Here is a 21,197-nt window from a genome sequence, read left to right on the forward strand (position 1 = left end):
ATACAGGTCGATATACTGGTAGAAACAATAGAATTCTACCTGTATCTGATGATTCAGCACTAACACTGGCCGATGTTTGGGTCCCTTCAAAGGCACCTGATCAAAATTTTTCACCCAGTCCGATCGCCGAGCCGAATTTGGCTTTTGGTCAGCTCTTTTCCCACCATACAGCACTGAATATGGTATGAAAATTTGTTTCTTACGATATTATCTGTGTGTCTAGGGCCACCTTCACTATATAAATGTCACCAAGACAAAAGGCCGCAGAATGTCGTATGCCATTACCCTATCAGTGCAGTGCCCCCATTCCCAGTCAGGGGCGTAACTACAGAGAAAGCAGACCCTGCGGCTGCAGGGGGGGGCCCCAGGAGATATAGAGGCCCTAATTCATATACAATTTCAATAAATCTTGATAAAACTGGTCAACCTCTAGATATTTTGGGGGCCTGAAACATAAATTTGCTGTGGGGCCCAGTAATATCTAGTTACACCACTGTTCCCATGGGGAGAAGCAGGATTCTAAAGGAGGAAATTCACAGTAGTAAACATTTATTTTTCATTCCTTCCAAACGTACGAAGAGTGAGTTCAACCTATGCCATTACTGTACTCCCGTGTAAACATTGTACCAACCATAACGTACTGTTTGTATGTGTGATTATAAATGTGATTCTAAATGGGCAAAAATGATTAATGGAGATTAGTGCTAGAGTCAATGATTCCATCAGCAGCCAAAGAACCCAGTGGTCTGTAGAACAGGCCCGAACATTTCCTTTCCATTGGGGGTGAATAAAAGCAGCTTAAAAATGGCAAGTACAAAATCCCAGAGGGAAAGTGGACGGCGGCGTCTATTCATCCATCTTCTAATCCATGATACCAATTCCCATTGTAATAGCCCAATCAGGGTTCCAAAGTGTGGCCCCTGCACTTTTCCAGTACCCCCTGCAGTCCATATTGGGGTGGGGCAATTATTCCATTCAGTATAACTCTGCCCCCAGTTTTAAACGAGGCTCAAGGCTTCTTTAGCTTATTCTTCTGAAATTTTGTGTGAACAACTTTTAGAGTCGTCAGGAAGTTCCCCAGGAAGAGCAGGAGAAATGTGAGAGCCAACACAAACACCTGCAACAGACCCGTCGAGAATTATTCTTAGCACAATAGAAGAAAGACAAGAACATTTTAGTTTGTTAATTTAAACAATACTGGCTGAAAGTTTGGTTCCTGGAGCAGAGGGCTCATTTGCAGCCTAATCTAATGCTATTGTGCACCTTTGTTGTAGCTGCTGGGCAGTTTCAGTGGAGCACTTAAAGAAACAGTTAACACCAAAAAAAAAATTAAAGTGTTTTAAAGTAATACAAATAAAATGAAGTGTTGCCCTGCACTGGTAAACCTGGTGTGTTTGCTTCAGAAACTCTACTATAGTTTATATAAATAAGCTGCTGTGCAGCAATGGGGGGCAGCCATTCAAAGCTGAAAAAGGACAAAAGGCACAGGATACACAGAAGAGAACAGATACGCTCTGTAGTATACAATGGGATTCTTGTGAACTTATCTCTTATCTACGGTCTATCCTGTGCTTGAATAGCTTCCCCCATGGCTACACAGCAGCTTGTTTATATAAACTATAGTAGTGTTTCTGAAGCAAACGCACCAGCTTTTCCAGTGCAGGGCAACATAATATTAAATTTTCATTACTTTAAAACACTTTCATTTTTTGGTGCTACTGTTCCTTTAACAGGTAAGTTACACAAAGGATCAACCATATACAGAAAACAACATTCCTTTCCAGAGTCTGATGAGTCACATCTCCTCTCCCTTCCAGGCTAACTTGGCTGATCACACCCACATGCTTTGCTGATACAGTAAAATCACATTGATACATACAAGTGTGTGAGTATTGTGCCAGTTTGTATAGCAATAAACTATTTCACTTATTCTTGTAAATCTACTCAAATCCCACAGCAGCGAGAACTACCCCAGTTTATCATAAGGTCATTGAAATCCCCTTGTTTCACTGTTCTACGTTAATCTAAGGCTAAAGTCGCACTAGGCTGTATAAATGTGAGTGCAGACACAGGAATGGGCAGAGGCCACAGGATTGGCTGATTCTTGGCCTGGGCATTAATCATCTCTGTGTTACACTAGCCAAAAGGGGAAGGTTGCTTTCATTAAATGTTGCAATTTCAAAAAGTATAATACAAGTAATGACTACTTTGTTTCTTATTTCTCATCACTTTGAACATTTTAACTTTATTTTCCTTCCTCTCATTTGATACATAGCTCAGGAGTATCAGAGTGACGAAGAGGAACTAATAGAAGGCTTCTTAAAGGGGAACGATCACAAAAAATGTAATTTTATATAAGCTTCAGCATGCTGAAATAAGAAGTTTTCTAAATATAACCAATTAAAAATTCTGTACTGTTTCTGAAATAATCAAGTTCATCTTCACTATCCCTCTCTCAGCATCTGTTTCTCTTCATTCTGTCTTCATGCAGCAGTTGGGTGTCAGCTATTTATTGACAGTTAGATCCAATATATCTTATAGTGGGGCTCATTTTGCCTAGAAGATGTATTAGAGCTCACTCTATTAAAATCGTATCGTTCTACATGCAGGATTTGTGCAGTTATTTTATTCGATTTTGTTTGTACAGAAATCAGTTGAGTGAGCTCTAATTCATCTGCTAGAAATGGAAGCTCCCCCCTCCTATTAGATATATTGGATTGTGGTTGCCAAACTGTGCAACTAGCCCCAACACGGTAGTGGTTGGGGGGGGGGGGTTAAGGCTGTAGAAAATGCCTGTTTACTCTCCAAGATACTGCTAAACATGAACACTCATTTCCTGGCCTAAATAATCTTACAATGATGATCAACTAATGGAAACAGCAGTATTTTCTTCTGTCTGTCACCTTGCAGTGAGATAAAAAAGCCTGACCAAAGCTGAACTTGAACCATAAGACTCTGTAAACATCTGGCATATGACAATGATGATCATGCTATAGAAGAGTTATACAAATACATTACCTGCCATTCTTTGCATTCTTCATGTCTTGACAGCCCAAAGAGAGTCATTGCATTGTACAGCTGCCAAAACTAAAAAATAAAATTGAGGTCAGAATTTTACAGAATAAAAAGGACTGATCTGATATTATGCAATTATGTGGTGCCCTCTACTCTTCTGTAGATAATAACACAACAAACAAATAGAATCATTTATAAATGACACACACAAATATTTACAGTGTTTTAAGAGAAAAACCTTGACATGCACCAAAAAAGACCGCTTGTTATATTGCATTTATATAGAACATGGAATAAATGAAAGAAGAATGAGCAGCCTAATGTACAATTCTAGTAAGAGGTGGTTTTGGTTTGAAAAATTAGATATTAATCCATGTTGTGTACTGGGAAGCAACCTGGGGAGACGTATGGTGAATAAATACATGTCATGGTCCTAAGAAAGCCAGTTAGTGACCGTTACAGGTCAGTCTTTGATGTTTATAAGGATAAAGGAAGGTTAATGGCTCAGCAGTATCTTATAAAATGTAACATTGCAGGACATAAGTAAAGTTATCATATAGCCTCATCTGTAGGTATAAACAACCCCTAAACAGGCTCAATAACTGCAAAAATAAGTAGGTAGGTGTGGGGTAATATCACTGACAAATGCCATCTGTTGTTATATATGCAGGCTAATATAAGTGGTAAGTGTGGGACAACAATAAGACATGCAGCTGTGAAAAGCTTGTTAAACAGTGTACAACTGAAGAAAAAAAGGGCACTGCTTCTCCAAAAAAAAAATCATTTTACACATTTAAATATATTATTTTGTCACAAAATACACAATTCAAGTATACACACACTTACATGTCCAAAAAAGAGGACAGGAAGAAGAAAAGTGAGGCCTCTCCACATCCATGATTGGAATCCCTCTAGAAGCGATATGAGAGCACAAAGAGGACCAAATAAATCATAAAGAACAAAAATAACACTGCTGAAGGAAGAAGACTAATGGATACTACAGCTCTGCTTCATGGTAGAGGCTACAGAAATGCATTTTCCCAGATCTAGAGAACTAGTGGTTTTATTAGCTTGCCACCTTCCACTTTAGTTAAATCTCTTTAAAGAAACAGCAACACCAAAAAGTGTAAGTGTTTTAAAGTAATGAAAATATAATGTAGCATTGCGTTGCACTGAAAAAACTGGTGTGTTATTTCATAAAGAATATTATAGCTTATATCAGGAGTCCCTAAGCTTTTATTTTAAACTGTGAGAACATTCAGATGTAAAAGGAGTTGGGGAGCAACACAAGCATGAAAAATATTCCTGGGGTGGCAAATAAGGGCTGTGATTGGCTATTTAGTAGCCTCTATGTGAATTACCAGCATATAGGAGGGTCTGTTTGGCAGTACATCTGGTTTTTCTACAACCATAAATTACCTCCAAGCCTGGAATTTAAAAATAATCACCTGCTTTGAGGCCACTGAAAGCAACATCCAAGGGGTTAGTGAGCAACATGTTGCTCACGAGCTACTGGTTGGGGACCACTGGCTTATATAAAAAAGCTGCTGTGTAGCCATTCAAAGCTGAAAAGGCACAGGATACACAGTAGATAACAGATACATTCTGAAGAATCCCATTGTATACTACAGAGCTTATCTGTTATCTACTGTGTATCCTGTGCTTGAATGGCTGCCCCCATGGCTACACAGCAGCTTATTTATATAAACTATAGTTGCGTTTCTGAAGCAAACACACCAGTTGTACTAGTGCAGGGCAACAGTACATTATATTGTCATTCCTTTATTTTTGTTGGTGTTACTGTTCCTTTAAGGGGAAAAGAGTATGCAGATACCTACCAACAGTGAGGTGTAAATGATTTCTCTCGCCTAAAGCACGTAATCTGTATAAACAGCCGCTCTGATAATAATATTGAAGAAACTGTACACAACCTAGAACAAAAAAAACAAAAAAAAAAAACAGACTGAGCCTGTTACAAATATGAAAGAACAATTGAATAATATCGGGAAACAAGTAAAACCATACCTAGGACAGTACTGCAACAGTATTTTCTACTGACCACACCCCCATGTTATTGTGCAGTCGATTTTTACAATAAGGGAAGGATTAATCCAGATCAGGGAAGCAGCAAGTTATTGAATAATCGGACCCAGGTATGGGAGCAGCATGTTATTCACATTTGGTACTAGGTCTAAGAAGCAGCATGTCTTTATACAATGGTAATCATGTCATGGAAACATTATACAGTTTTACAGCAGCTAGTAAGGGTAGCCTTTTTACTGTACAGTGGGGCACCATGGTATTGTACAGCAAGGGATAAGGGAGCAACATGGGGCTCCACATGACTTTTTGCTCCCCTGACCCGTTTTTCACTGCAATGTTATTGTGCATGGTGTACGAGTTTAGAGGAGCGCCATGTCGTATTACACTGAGGAGCAGATTTAATCAATGTGTGAATTTAGAGCTCACACCACAATAAAACTCACTCGCTTTCTATTCATTCCTATTGGATTTTTAATAACATATTTATCAAATGGTCAACTCCATTGAAAAAAATCCCATAGGAATGAATAGAACATGGGTAATTTTTTTTCTGTGGTGAGCTCTAACCTCACATTTTGATAAATCTTTTATATTATATTGTACACTATATGAGTGGTATGGGTAGGACTGTGTTTGTGCAAGTAAAGGACCATGTTACTGTAAGTGAACCAAAACAAGGAAACACTTCAGATCAAGGAGCTTTAAGCTACTGCAAACCAGACCTTTTGATCAATAATTTCCTGCAGTGCTAAGGTGTCCTGGATGCCTGCCCCATACACCCTGCTGCAAATAAGAAGTGCAAGCACAGTTGTGTCAGTGCAGTTCCTATTTACACCTCAGTTGAGCATGACATTTCCGGAGCACATTGATATTGCACATTGGGTGCTAAGAAAGTAACATACTACTTATACAGCTTAGGCTAATGCCAGACAGGGATGAAATTGGGCAATTATTCCAGGTGCAGGCAGGACAGAATGCAAATGCCAGCAGAGGGGTTTATTCTCAGCCTCTGTATTTCAGCAGGCTGATTTTCAGCCCAGTCTGGATTTAGACAAGACTACTTTTCCATGTTGTAGGAAAAACATATACAATACACAAAGGCGTGAATAAGAGTGTTTTTGTGTTTTTGTGTTATGACTTTGGGGTGTTCTAAAGGGTTTGACTAATACAGACACACTGTAATGCAGTTTGCATTGAAGCAGTTTATATTTTATTCCTCACCAATTACTTACTTTGAAATATGGAAAATGCCAGAAACTGATTTCGAAACATTTGATACATGAGTCCATCTGGCCTATTTATGATAATGAGGGGGGAAAGAGACAAAACAATATTTAATTGTACCATTTCAGTAGCCTATCCTAAATGCAAATAATCTGCACATCAGTTTAACAGTGAAAAGACATTAGTTTAAAATGTATTTGTAATAAAAGAAGTTAGCTCTACCCCCCACATAAAGCGGAAGGGTCCACTATGTAGTCATGCATCTAGTAAACATTGGTATCTGCTATATGGACTTACCATGTTAACATCACCCCTGAAAGAAATGTGGAGACATAATGATGGGATACCCACCATCCCTTTATCCTGCATGTAAAGAGAATATAGATTGTTAATAATGCAACAGACTGCATAACATTTTTACATTTTTTTAAATAAATCATTTGATTCATCTCTTCTTAGTGAGATCATTTCGTCTCCAAATAAATTTAGATTTTTTCACTTTATTTTATTACAAAGTATATTGTAGCACTTACCTTGAACCGTTGCTAATGAGGATACTTTCCCTAATGGTCAGTGTGCAGAAGTACCAGACTAGTAGGAAATTAAACACCTCATCTGTCACCCTGCAAAGCAAATACAGAGTTAATCAACTGACACCCTGCTAAGGAATCAACAGTAACATATGTTAAAGAAGGCAATCTGGTAGCTGCTCTCAGAAGTGCTTTTAATACAGTAAATGATAAGGTTTAACTATTTTAAAATGTTTAATTTTCCCCTTCTCATGCTTGCCTGTAGTATTTCAACCAGCTAGGTCACGGACTCTTTAATCTGTTACAGTTTGACATATTTTCAGTCGCTTAATCCTTCTGAACACACTCCCCTGATTTGAAGCTTTGGTGCAACGAATATATCAAACTTTAAAAGTAAAGCTTCAGAGAAGCGAGATTAATTAATGCCCCAAATTGTAACATTTGAAAGTGTAATTTGAGATGCTGGGCTAGAGGTTTGGGCTGAATTAGTTATATTAGTGTATACTTCAGACCAGGGATAAGTGCAGGTAATGATGGCCCACCACATTACATATTACTTGTCATTCTTTATTGGAAGGATAGTGTTGCCCACATTGTCTTCTGATGTATTACTAGGATTGGGTTTTCATCGCTGAACCGAAGTGAACTCATGTACAAGCATCTAAAACAATATGGCTCTCTGCACATAAGAGTGCTATACACACAAATGCAAGGCAGCATAGTGTTTGCTAGGGGCATTTTCTGCCAAAACAGTATTGCCCCAGCCAGAGTGCAGGTTCTATTATATGGCACCTGATATGGAAGACATTTTTGCTATGATAGGTACCTTTAAAGGAAAACTATACCCCCCAAATAATGTAGGTCTCTATAAAAAGATATCGCATAAAACAGCTCATATGTAAAACCCTGCTTCATGTAAATAAACCATTTTCGTAATAATATACTTTTTTTTTAAGTAGCATGTGCCATTGGGTAATCATAAATAGAAAATTGCCATTTTAAAAAATAAGGGCCGTCCCCTGGGATCCTACGATTCGCGGTGCACACAAACAAACCATACATGTTAGGTCACATGAGCCAATTAACAGACAGAGTTCTGTCTTTTGCTTCCACACTTCTTCCTGTTACAGTTAGAGCTGCAGTATTTCTGGTCAGGTGATCTCTAAGGCAGCACAGAGAATATCGTAAAATGGGGGCTCAAGGGAAAAGATGCAAAACGGCAAGATTTACTTTCCATCTTGGTAAGAATCTTTAATATGCCACTTAATTTGATAGAAATTATCTGTTGCTTAAGTTTTCCTTTAGGGTGGTGGCAGACAAATCGCTTCAGATTTCTGAAGTTGCCCGAAGTTTCCTTGTGAGCCGAAGCAATTCATGTGCCATCCCGTCAGTGATTCGTATTCTTGCCGGCGGGAAGGCATTTCGGGGAATTAGTCGCCCGTCTGCCAAAGACTAAAACTAAGTAAGCCTTATCAGAAAGGTTCACCTAAATACACCCAGTAAACCCTACCACTAATGCTATGCTAAGTCCTCTGTCAAAAGAAACACAGTATTTCTGTTGTGTATTGTGTATACATTGGCTTCTATATCAGACATCCTGCCTTCAGCTTAAACCTTCTATCCCTGGGTGTGAGCATGCTCAGTGTGCTCCACCTCCCCTCTCTGCTGTAATCAAAGCCAAGAGCTATGAGTGAGCAGGGAGAGACTCAGGCAGGAAGTGATGTCACACCAAGCTAATACTGCAGCTGCTATCCTAAACAAACAGAGAGCTTCTAGAGCTTTTTACTCAGGTATGGTAAAACATTCTACAGTATAAATTTAGCGTTCTAGCTTGCACTATTGCAGCTAATCTATTGGCAATAAAATTCCTCCTTGGCTTTCCTTCTTTAAAGGAGCAGCAACAAAACAGAATAATGGAATGCACTATTAAAGCAATCATTAGCTCACCTGTAATGAAGCACAAATCTACAAGTGATAGCTCCCAGTAACAATATAATAGTCAAGTAAAGCTTGAATTTTTCATATTCATCCTTGTAGGCAAATCTGAAATCACAGAAATAACAATGCTCATAAATATCTCTACAAAGTGAATATGGGATAACAAAGGGGTTTAGAGAGAAATCCTGATTAACATCTATGATTTCATGTAATATTTGATGTCTTTGGGTTACCACGGATATGAACATTACCAGCATTCTGCCACTGATAATAGTGAGGGGGGAGTGAAGAATTAAAGCGAATGACCGAACATAAAATCCACCATTATAAATCAGCAATATGCACACACTTATTTAAATTATCTTATTTAACTAATTCTTATATAGAAGTATTTCTCAGGCTCTGAGGGTAGCTTTCTGTGTAAGGCTCAAGGTGTCTTCTTGCCCACATATATGATAGTAGCTGCTGTCTCAACAGAAGGAATATAAAAGGTACATAAACAAAATAAATCTTAAAGATAATAAATACTAAACATATAAAGAAAAGCAATATTAACAGACATCCTGTAAATCCTGGAATGTAACATGTAGAGCGCTAACACGAAGGTATTGTCAGTCTCATAGATTCTATTCCCGGCCGCATGTTTACGAGCTACATGTGGGACAGCAACATCAAAAGGAAGCAGCACTTTACAGGTTAAAATGTATAAAGCCTGGGTGCCTGGAGTTTTCTCGCTTAAAGATGTAATATCATATATTTACTCACATACTCTGCATTTAAATATATTACACCTTCAACGCAATTTATGACCACAAAATATAACAAGAAAAACAAGAATATCAAACTGGTCCATATACATACCAGGAGTGACTAGGATGTTGTTAACGTATGCCAAAATCTCCTGGTGACGGAACTGGGCTGAGTTCAATGGAAGTCACTTGGTTTGATTACTTAGCAATTTGCAATGTTTTTATATTGTTACCCTCTTAACTACTATCATGTCACTTCCTTGGTATTGTATTCATATATACACATATGGAAAACTATATGGCAGATACTTGCAATTTACTATGTATGTATCAAAGCTATATTCAATAAATGTTACAAAAATAGCCACAATAGAATAGAACACTTACTTTGTTTGTTTACTAAGGAGAGTGACATTCACATTTCCAAGCACCAGGTTTAAGTACAAACTGAAAAAAAGAAACAAACAAATTAATCAGATTGTGATTGGGGCCAACTGAAATAAAAGGTATTTTGTTTATAAATGCATCTAATTTACCCCTGAAAAGTGTGAATCACGCTAAAGGTGGCCATACACTATAAGGTCGCCAAACAAGCGGATCTTAACCCGATATGCCCACTAACAGCTGGGTGATATTGGGTGAATTTGAATGTTCGGCCCTGGGGCCGAATGATCGTATTACACTGCTGCAAATGGGCGCTGACGGGTCACAGGACCACATCAACTAGCTGATGCGGTGCTGGATCGTATAAAAAAAAAAAAATCAAACTTGACCGATATCTGGTCCATTTTTGGCCTGATATCGATCAGGAGGACCCGTCGGGAGCCCCCACACATGGGCAGATAAGCTTCCGAAACGGTCTAAAGGACCGATATCGGCAGCTTTAATCTGCACGTGTATGGCCACCTTTAACCAAGATGAATATTACAGAGGGGCTGTTATCTGGAGCCTGCAGAACTAAAGTCACAATAAAGAATGTCTGATGACTCTAGCTGTTAAACAGTAACACATGGACTTTCATCCTTTTTAACACTATAAGGCTAATGGCAATAAGTAATTTCTATGACAGCTGAGAAAATCCATTCCTTCAGTTCCCTATATGCGTGGAAAGGCACAGGATCACCACAAAATGGCATACTTCAGCTCTTCTATACCAAAATTCACTGTATGTGTTAACGGAGAGGCTGATAATGTGCCTGCCAGTGCTCACACAAACAGGGAGCTTTTCTCAGTTGGCATATATACACCAGTGGAGAAAACAAGCCTTATGCAATAAGTCTGAAAACTACTTCTCAAGTTTTTGCTACATCCAGATCTACTAGAATGTTTAAGGGGTTGATCACCTTCAGTGTAAAGTTTGATTTTTCACCTTCTAAAGCAGCTCTGGGGGGGGGGTCACCGTCTCTTTAACTGTTCTAAATTTATACATTTAGTTGATACATTTCTTATCTTTGTTCCTGCTGAGCAGAATCCCTGAGTTTCATTAGACAGCTGAAATGTATCAACTATGTGCAGCAACTTAATATAGCAAATTCAGTTCAAAATCTGCTCCTGAATCACTGAGCTGCCAGAACTAAATCAAGGATCAACTAGTAATAAATATAATCTATACTTCACGAGTTACTGATCCTAGCAATTACATTCAAATTCAGGTACAAATTAAAAGACAAACTATTAAGACGCACACAAAATAAAGAAAAAAAACCCTGCACGTTTCATGTCAAGTAAACTTTAATTTTTGGGTGAATTTAGTGATAATGCAAACAAACACAAAAGGCAGAATAGATTTTCAAACATTGTCAATGCACATATGGTCTGGTATTCATTATACAGATATGGGATCCGTTATCTGAAAACCCATTATCCAGAAAGCTCCAAATTACGGAAAGGTCGCCCTCCCATGGACGCCATTTTAAACCAAATAATCAAAATTTTAAAAATGATATTTTATTAAATAAAACAGTACTTTGTATTTGATCCCAACTACAATTTAATTAATTCTTATTGGAAGCAAAACCAGGTTATTGGGTTTATTTAATGTTTATATAATTTTCTAGTAGACTCAAGGTATGAAGATCCAAATTACAGAAAAAACCCTGGTCCTGAGCATTCTGGATAACATACCTTTACTCGGATATTGGTCAGGATCTTATATAAACCTGCCAAATATACTGAAAATGTTACTGATACGTAAACAAAAATATACATACTTGTATGGCTAGCTCAAACTGAACAGTACATTCAATGGCATCTATAATCCATGCTAGGCGTTATATTCATTAACCCTTCACTAATTTGAGTTTTATTTCCAGATCTAAAGCACATGTGCTGTACATAACACACAAACAATTAACAGCCCTGTAAAACCTTCAGCAGCTGCAATAAGACAATATATGCAAGACCATGGGCTTCATTGATTTGCAAGACTTGCAGTCAGAGCTGTGACAAGCTAGTCCTAACTTACCTATTTTTCTTTGGCAAATAGGCTTCCATGTCGAAAAAAGCATTGTGCCTTTCTTTAATTGTGCCGTCTATTTGCTGGATGAGCTCCTTTTCTTCTAGATTAGAGGTATGTTTATATCTGAAATGAATATACAGATTAAATGACATTAAAGAACAATCAGTGATTACATTATAGAACCTGGCTGTGAATGTGACCTTCTTAAAGGAACACCAAAAAAATTCAAGTATTATAAAGTAATTAAGATATAATATACTGTCACCCTGCAACGGTAAAACTAACCGGTTTGTTTCAGAAAAGCTACTACAGTTTATACAAATGAGCTGCTTGTGTAGCCATGGGGGGCAGCCATTCAACCTGGAAAAAACGAGAAAAGGCACAGCTAACATAGCAGATAACAGATAAGTCCTGAAGAAGATAATAGTGTTTTATCTGTTGTCTGCTATGTATACTGTGCTTTTTCTCCTTTTTCCCAGATTGAATGGCTGCCACCATAGTTATATAGCTTTGTTCTTATAAACTATAGTAGCCTTTCTGAAGCAAACACGCAACTTTTACCATTGTAAGTCAACACTACATTATATTTTACACTTTCAGTTTTTGGTGTTACTGTTCCTTTAAAATGTTTTCAATCTGTGAGTGTTGTCACTTCTACTGTGTATCTATATATAATGTGTGTGCTAGGCAGACTTACTGTATACCTAAATATCTTGAATTGGCTTTAAATTACAAAAACTGGTAGAAAAATATTTAAAAATTAAAAGCACAATAGCTCCCCCAGATAAGTCTGTGCATCACCATCTCAGTCAACAGAATCCGAGAAGCGCATTTATAAAGCTACATATCTACATAAAATGGCATAGCTTTATAAATGTGTGTGATTATATACTCCACACCAGTATAAGGGCTGGATTCCACAAGCGTTTTTGGTCAGATCGATGCCGTCGACAAAACGCACGCAACAAGTCGGATGGAGTCGCACTCGTGAAGATATAATTGGACTGAATGAAAAGTCGGAGGTAACAACTACATTACATACGACACGACTGTCAGATCTGGTTGCAGAAAGCAGCATCTTCGTCCAACAATCGGAACGAGTTGTTAACTCCGACTTTTTATTCAGTCAATTATATATCTTTACGCATACGACTTGTCGTCTGCGTTTTGTCGGCGGGCGTCGATCCGCCCAAAAATGCTGGTGGAGCTCTACCATAAGAGTTTGTGTATGCGCTATATGTAAGGCCAAGAATTAGAAACCACTATGTAAGATTATATCTAACCAACTTATATCACTAACCTATACAAGCAACAGTAAACAACATGATCTGCCAGGGTCTTTAGCAGGTGTGCAAAATGATATGTCTCACTTGCATACTGGGAATAAGAAACGGCTCATGGAGAGTGCAGGAAATTACTTTTCCTGGTTATTTTATTACCTTTGCTGCAAGTATGTACATGTAGCGCTATCCCCTTGAGAGAAGGTTGAGCAGTATAAAGCAAGCTTCAGCTTTTCTTAACCTTAGCTGGATTACACACGACATTGTATATTTTGCATAAAATGTGTATACGGTAGATTATTGCAAAACTGGTAGATCTCTCACATTCTCACAGACTGGCGTTTATTGACGTTTTTCTAACTTGTTTAATGACAATACAAGGTTTCTAAAAGAAAGTATGTGCAAAGAGTATCCAAGCAGAGTACTGCACAGCACTTCCACCGGGCATCTTATTTCTCAGTGCTTTAGCCCCATAGACCAAGCATTGATCTTACCCATGAAGGTTGCCTTTTAACTCAGTTAGACGCCTCTTATGCTTATTAATATAACTGCTGCATAGGTTCTGAAGGCTGCTCAGTTCTTCCAGCTTCTGTTTGTATACCTTGTGTGTTTCCTGCATTACAACAGTAGAGAGAGATATTACTGAATAATAAACCAACGGTTAATTCATTTTATTTAGATCTAATTCTATGCTCCATCTTAATATACATAATCACAATGATTTAAGGGGCCTTAAATGGGTTAGTCCCACTAACATAGTGATGACTATGGAAAGCAGTAAAGTGTCTGTATGTTTGACCCCTGCTATTCTCTACATTAATGATGTTTTTTGAAACATGGTAGCAGAATCCAACTCTCATTCAATAAAGATTTCAGAACCCCCAAAGCCCTTGCATTCTTCTTCACAGATCTGCTACTTCTCAGTTGTCACCTGCTACATTACATCTACATTTAAAACAACAAAGAAATAAACTCCTATTTGAAGCCTGACCTTACAAATATTTTCGTACTGTGCAGATGCAGTTAGGCTAGTGACACCTGGGAAAAGTAAGTGAAATGGTGGAGAGACTAGTTTGTTCCCCAGATCAGCCAAGTGAATGTAAGGAATGTCACATTTGTAAAGCAAATGCTTAAATGGATTCACCTTCAAGATAACATTTAGTATGTTATGATCAGTTCTCAGCACCTTTTTAGTTGGTCTTTTTAAAATATTTGCCTTCTTCTTCTGACTCTTTCCAATGGGGACCACTTAACCCATAAACTGTTGCTCTGTGAGGCTACAATTTAATTGTTATGGGGGAGTGTTGTTATTTATCTTTCAGTTCAGGTCTCCTATCCTCTCTCTCTCGGGTCTCCTATTCCAGTCTCACATTCAAACCACTGCCTGGTTGGTAGGATAATTTGGGCCCTGGCAACTAGATATCCGTGAAATTTCAAGCTGAGGAGCAGCGGAACAAAGAGTTTAATTCAAGAGAAATAAAAAATTTAGACCAACTGCAAATAGTTACGATCTTCATAATAAAATGTAATTTAAAGGCGAACTACCCCTTTGAAAACACATTTTGTGGGAGATAAAATAAACGTGTACCTACTTGTTATGAGTCATGAAACAGTATATTAGCTGAATGAATAGGGCTTGTGCTAAACATGTTTTGCATTTTGCTTTAAATAAGCAATATATATGGTTTCTGTTATTTCTAACACTAAACAAGAATATAGTCACCTCTGGTCCCACAGATCCTCAGAGGAGCTGATAAAATGAATTACCAGTCCACTGAGAAGCCCCCCAGATGACAAGCTGCTTCATACAGAAGGAAGGGGTTTGTTTGTTTAAAAGTAGAGCTCTGAACAAATGGCCCTGTTTATAAAAGAAGAGGGTTTACATGAAAATAGACCACATTTCAAATTAGTAAATTTTTTTGAAAACTAATGTCATATTTAACGTGCTCATTTTAATAAGTGTTTTGAGGCATATACTGCCCCTTAAAGTGATACTGACAATATTCTTGTAATACTAGGGTGAATGTGAATTCTATACTAACATGCATCTCCTAAGGTCTTGGATGTGACTCTATGATTGCACTGTACTTTAGCCCTTCACATGACCCATCGACTGAAGACTTGCTGAAGTAAAGCATTAACAACAAAATGAAAATAATAACTCCAAAAAAATTACACCAAATTCAGACTGGCATAAGTTTTATTCCAGATTTGTATGGAAATATTTGGTACCCCTCTAAAGTGGCGTTCTGGAATAAGAAAAGTATAATACACTGACATGATCATGAAATATTATAAGGCTTTGCAAGTCTGATGTTTCTACTGCCAATATTAATTCTGACTTAAAATTTCTGTTTACTCCACTTTTGTGAATCCCCCCCCCTGTGTCTATTCCAGAGAGTATTTCTTAAAAGAACAGTAACACAACAAACTGAAAGTGGATCAAAGTAACTAAAATGAAATGTACTGTTGCTCTGCACTGGTAAAAGCTGTGTGTTTGCTTCAGAAAGATTACTATAAACAAGCTGCTGAGTAGCCATGGGGGCAGCCATTCAAATTGGAAATAAGGAGAAAAGGCACAGGTTACATAGCAGATCACAGATAAAACACCATTATATTGGCGAGAGTTTATCTGTTATGTAACCTGTGCCTTTTGTCCTTTTTTTCCCCCAAATGGCTGGGCTGTCCCCATGGCTACACAGCAGCTTGTTTATATAAACTATATAAGTCTTTCTGAATCAAACACACAGCTTTTACCAGTGCATGCATACAATATATTATACGTAAATTACTTGTTTTTCTTGCTTTCTTTTTTGGTGTTACTGTTCCTTTAATATATTTTATTGCCCAATTATTTATTTGTATGTGTTTGTTGCTCTTTTAGAATAACAGGTCTATTACCTGCTGGTTATAGATCAGTTCAGACATGAAGTTAGAAATGATAGATATAAATCTATTGTCAGATCACATTTGTATTCAAGGGTTACTATAGTTCAGCTACATACAACTGGATCTGTTCCAGAGTATTCTGTAAGGAAGGAGAGGCTAGACAGATTTGTTGAAAGGATTTAAAGAGAAACTGCCAGGCAGGGGAATTCACTAGTGGTAAAAGCATACATGAAGATAGAAACAAGGAGACTCAAGGGTAAAGCTACGGCACCAGGCACTGAACCGTTCAAGGTCCCTAAATAGTTTATGAGGTAAATATCTTGGATCTAGTTAGAGCACTGATGTAATCTAAGGCCAACGCAAGATAAGGAACCTTCTTGCAAACATTGCTGAGCCAAGCACTATTTGGCTGCCATATACCTGCAGCACACCAGCAAAGGTCCCCATAAACCTCAAACCTCAAGATGAAGTCAATCACTGAAAGTTTACCAGACACATCACTATTCCCTAGGTAATGAGAAATACCCTTGACAGCCTCAGCTTTCCAGTGTTATGGTCTTCACTGATTATGTTCCTCATTGGACCAATCGTCAAATAGATAATTCCACAGGAGGAATTTTGATTGTTATTATGATATCAAAGAGACCAGACATGATATAAACTTTTGAAAACCAAAGAAATCACGGACATAGCGCACTTAGTCAGTTATTACCTAGAATGCAAAAGTCAGGCCTCAATCAAAACACATTACAGCATGCCATTGGCTCTAGACGCCTCCTACAGCCTTTGATGAATGTCTGGATTCTTGATGGCAGTATTTTTGACCATTCATGCATACAAAATGGACCAGTTCCATTAGATTTGATGGCTGCCGAGCATGGACAGCCTGCTTCAAGTCATCCCATAGATTTTCTATGATATTCAAGTCAGGGGACTCTGATGGCCATTCCAGAATATTGTACTTCTCCCTCTGCATAAATGCCTTTGTAGATTTCGAAGTGTGTTTAGGATCATTGTCTTATTGGAATATCCAACCCCTGAGTAACTTCAAATTTGTGACTGATGCTTGAACATAATCCTGCAGAATTTCTTGATATTGGGTTGAATTCATCTGACCCTCGACTATAAACAAGGGCCCCAGTCCCTTTCAACAAATTTGAAAGTAGGTAGCAGGTGTTTTTCTTGGAATGTTGTGTTCTTCTTCCGCCATACAAAACGATTTTTGTTATGACCAAATAACTCTCACCAGTCTAAAGCACTTTGTTCCAAAATGACTGTGGCTTATCTAAATTAGCCTTTGCATACAATAAGCGACTGTTTGTGGCGTGAGAAGAAATTACTTCTTTGTCATCACCCTGCCATACAGATGTTCTTTGTGCAAATTGCACTGAATTGTAGAACGATGTACAGATACACCATCTGCAGCAAGATGTTCTTGCAGGTCTTTGGAGGTGATCTTTGGGCTGTCTGTAACCATTCTCACACATGCCGCTCCTGTATTTTTCTTGGCCTGACAGATCTGGGTTTTACAGCAACTGTGCCTGCGGCTTTCCATTTCCTGATTATATTTCTTACAGATGAAACTGACAGTTTAAACCTCTGAGATAGTTATTTGTAGCCTTCCCCTAAATCATGATACTGAACAATCTTTGTTTTCAGATCTTTTGAGAGTTGCTTTGAGGATCCCATGCCGTCACTCTTCAGAGGGGAGTCAAACAGAAGCACAACTTGCAATCGGCCACCTTAAATACCTTTTCTCATGATTGGACACACCAATGTGGTGTTGCCAGTAATCAGTATTGAGCAGTTACATGCATTCAAATTAGTAAAATTACAAGGTTACCCACATTTTTGCACAGCCAGTTTTTCACATTTGATTTAATTTCATACAACTGAATACTGATCCACTAATAATCTTTGTTCAGAAAACACTTGCATTAAACAGAGCAAAATTTGAAAGATAAACTAAAGCCAAATTATACTTTCTGATGCCAAAGAGCAAAGTCAAAATAACCAGGCAAAAATAGATCATACTTCACATGCTTGTGCATGATGTGTCAACTAAGGCAGTCGCTTATTATGCCCCAACAGAACTTCCCACAACTGGAGCAGAGTCCTGGTGTGTTTGTGTGTGTGTGGGGGGGGGGGATAGCGAATGCAAGAGGGGTTTTGTTGAAGAAAATTCTTTTGATTTCCTCTAACTTGAGTTGAGCCCTATTAGCCAGCACCTCCAGTGGGGGAAACAATTTAGATGTGCAAGGTGCCTTCTAAAATAAACCCTGCATCTATGTGTTATGGATAAGTTAGATGTGTAGGGTCCCACATGATCATTTTGCCATATTCCTTTTTAACTAACACCCTGATGTAAATTTCTATGAACAATACTTCTGATCAGACCCCCTGATACCAGTTATTGTGTATTATAGAAAATGTCTGTACTATATTCAAGGGTTAGAAATACAATTTAGGGTAGGCTACACAAATCACAGCCAGAGTATTGTATTTCTGTAGTAGATTTAGCAATTCCTTACAAATGCATTACAGTGGGGTCTGGAAGAGGTTCCCAAATGGACACTGGATGTTGCTGTGGACACTGTGAGGAAGCCTTTGAATGTGGTAGCAGAACTATACCTTGACAATGTGCAATGAAGGCTGGTGCAGTCTCTCAGTGAGGGAGTATTTAATAAGGTGTGAGGTTACTAAAGCCAGCAATGGGGATGTGAAGTCTGGGCCTCCAGCCAAAACTGCACCTATGATAGAGGTGGGAGGTTGCCACTTTGATATGACTCATTATTTATACAGTCAGTAGAACCCCCATTTATGTTTTCTGGGGGACAAAAAAGACTTATTATATATATATTAAAGACAAATACAATACAAAGCTGTGCTCACACAGACTGTATAATAACCTGCTCAGTAACCAGGAAAGAATCAACCTTTGCCTTATTGATCCCTATCAAGATGTGTATTTGCGATGGATGGAGGGTCATTCTGTGGCAGCAGCAGCAGCAAGGTCTCCCGCTGGACTGGAATAAAGACAGGTGGGCTAGTGTGTGCCACACAAGTTGCCTGGCTCTATCTTGTTACAAGAAGGGCACACTCTCGGGTCACAGGAGAAACAAGGACAGATAGGGTGAGCTGAGCCCCAGTAGGGTAAAGAAGAAGAACGTGTGCAGAAGTGCCCCATGGTTGTTACATTATAGTCTTTTTCATGTAACATATATATATATATAAATGCGGTATATATTGTCCGCCTCACAGATGAGCTTGTCGTCCCTCTAATACACACCATGTATGGGCTACATAGAGTTAACCTCTGCCCCCTGTTCCGTGTCCGACCCTCGCTTACCTGTAGCTGCTGAAACTCTTTCTCCAGCTCGCCCCACTCCTCCTGGCACTTCTGTAGCGACATGTTAGAAGCCGCTGTGAGCCCGGCCGTCGGAGCCACGCTCGCCCCTTACGTCACCTCCCTAACTCCATGACCCAGACCCGTCCAAGCTCAAAGTAGGCGGTATTGTGCATCTGCGCATGCGCGAACGTCTGCCCATTCGTCTGCCCATTCGGCTGCTCATTGAGTAATCGAGCCTATCGTTTAGAGGGGCTTCCCTCAGGCTATAGGCGGAGCTTCGTGCAGTGACAGCAGAGGAGAGTTTACTAGAGCAGAAGAGCCAACCCACGGAATGTCGCCTCATATGTCTTTTCCCACCTTTCATATCTACAGTGTTTGCAGATTCTGATTAGCCTGTCAAATCACCGAAAGATTTTCCAGTGGGCCCAGGGCAATTTACTTACGTTCTTTCATATTTCTCATGTGCAGGCCCATATACCAGCTGCAACATTTAGTATTAGCTATTCTTTACTGCAGTGACAGTCGGCTTTGACTGTTAGACCAGACGCAAACAAACTGCAACCAGTGAGTGCGGCATTTTTAACCACGCCCATGTTTTTGGCCACGCCCCCAATTACCATCTTTATTTTACAAAACTTGGCAGGTTATGAACGTTTGACCATATTTCTGTGTTTTTTTTCTCAGTTATTACAGTTTTGCTAATGAAGGTGAATTGCCTTTTAAGCTGTGAGTCTAACTTCTCCGAAGAGACCTGTTATCGCTTACAATTACTTATTTGCTTATCTCAAAATTGTTACAAAAGTATTTTATCTGCAGCTGTAGCTGTTCTGAGCTCTCTGCCAATTAAAGTTAGAAACATTGTTTCTTTTTCTGCCTGTTCAGTGCACAGAAACTCTGGACTTTCCAGTACAAAAGAGGGAATGCGTGTTGAGCTGACAAAAGAGGGACTGTCCCTCTAAAAACGGGACATGGGCGAGACGATTCTCCCTGAAAAGCAATAAATGCAGCCTTTTACAGCAATAATAACGGAGCTGCGGTTACACTAAAGGGAGATCACTCAGGCATTGTGCCATTGCCCAAAAATCAGGGGTGCCAGTTTGTTATGCCTGCCTTAGTGAGCAGACTCTCCAAACCTTTGCTCTGTGACAACGCACTGAGGTATGTGCTGCTGCAATATTGTTTTTGGCTTCCGGCTGTCATCTGCAAGGACTTGGATGGGCCTGCTTGCATACTATAGGGTTATATAAAGGTTGGGGTGTATTGTGCATCTGCCCAGACAAAACCCTCAGAAGGATCACTCGGGAGCTGTAAAAACATACAGAAGTGGGTACATGCACCCCTACAAAGCTCACTGTAGGGGGGGACATAGCAACTCCAAGTGGGTTTTACTTTCCTTGTCCTACAGATGAACAAAACCCATTTATTTATTTACTTTATTTATTTGGGCATTCAACTATTGCTTGAACTGATCAATGTATCTGGCTGTACCACCTCTTTCAAGAGAGGGAGAGCCACCAGTGGTGCTCCGCCAATGAGGCAAGTTGAGGCTGTCGCCTCAGGCAGCAGTGCCCCACTGGGTACTAGGGGCAGCAAAAATGCTGCTCTTGGTCCTTTAAGAGTGAATTTCCAGGGGAGAGGGGGCAGCAGCAACTGCTGCTGGCTCAGGTGGCGGAGGGGCCCGGATCGCCCCTGAGAGCCACACCTTTACAGTGAAGAAAAAAC

General features: G+C 39.1%; 1 protein-coding gene across 1 annotated transcript; it reads right to left on the reverse strand.

Annotated features, from left to right (window-relative positions):
• Nucleotides 1-532: 532 nt before the first annotated feature.
• Nucleotides 533-19,590, reverse strand: tmem120b.S (transmembrane protein 120B S homeolog). Its single transcript, NM_001093231.1, has 12 exons — nucleotides 19,476-19,590; nucleotides 13,732-13,850; nucleotides 11,964-12,080; nucleotides 9,887-9,946; nucleotides 8,760-8,855; nucleotides 6,816-6,905; nucleotides 6,580-6,645; nucleotides 6,291-6,352; nucleotides 4,854-4,946; nucleotides 3,862-3,926; nucleotides 3,019-3,087; nucleotides 533-1,117 (listed from the first exon to the last, which is right to left on the reverse strand). Exons 1-12 carry the CDS (start codon nucleotides 19,536-19,538, stop codon nucleotides 1,010-1,012), a joined length of 1,008 nt encoding a protein of 335 aa, NP_001086700.1. The 5' UTR covers nucleotides 19,539-19,590; the 3' UTR covers nucleotides 533-1,009.
• Nucleotides 19,591-21,197: the final 1,607 nt, after the last annotated feature.

Source organism: Xenopus laevis, chromosome 1S (assembly GCF_017654675.1).
Source record: "Xenopus laevis strain J_2021 chromosome 1S, Xenopus_laevis_v10.1, whole genome shotgun sequence".
Taxonomy (NCBI): domain Eukaryota; kingdom Metazoa; phylum Chordata; class Amphibia; order Anura; family Pipidae; genus Xenopus; species Xenopus laevis.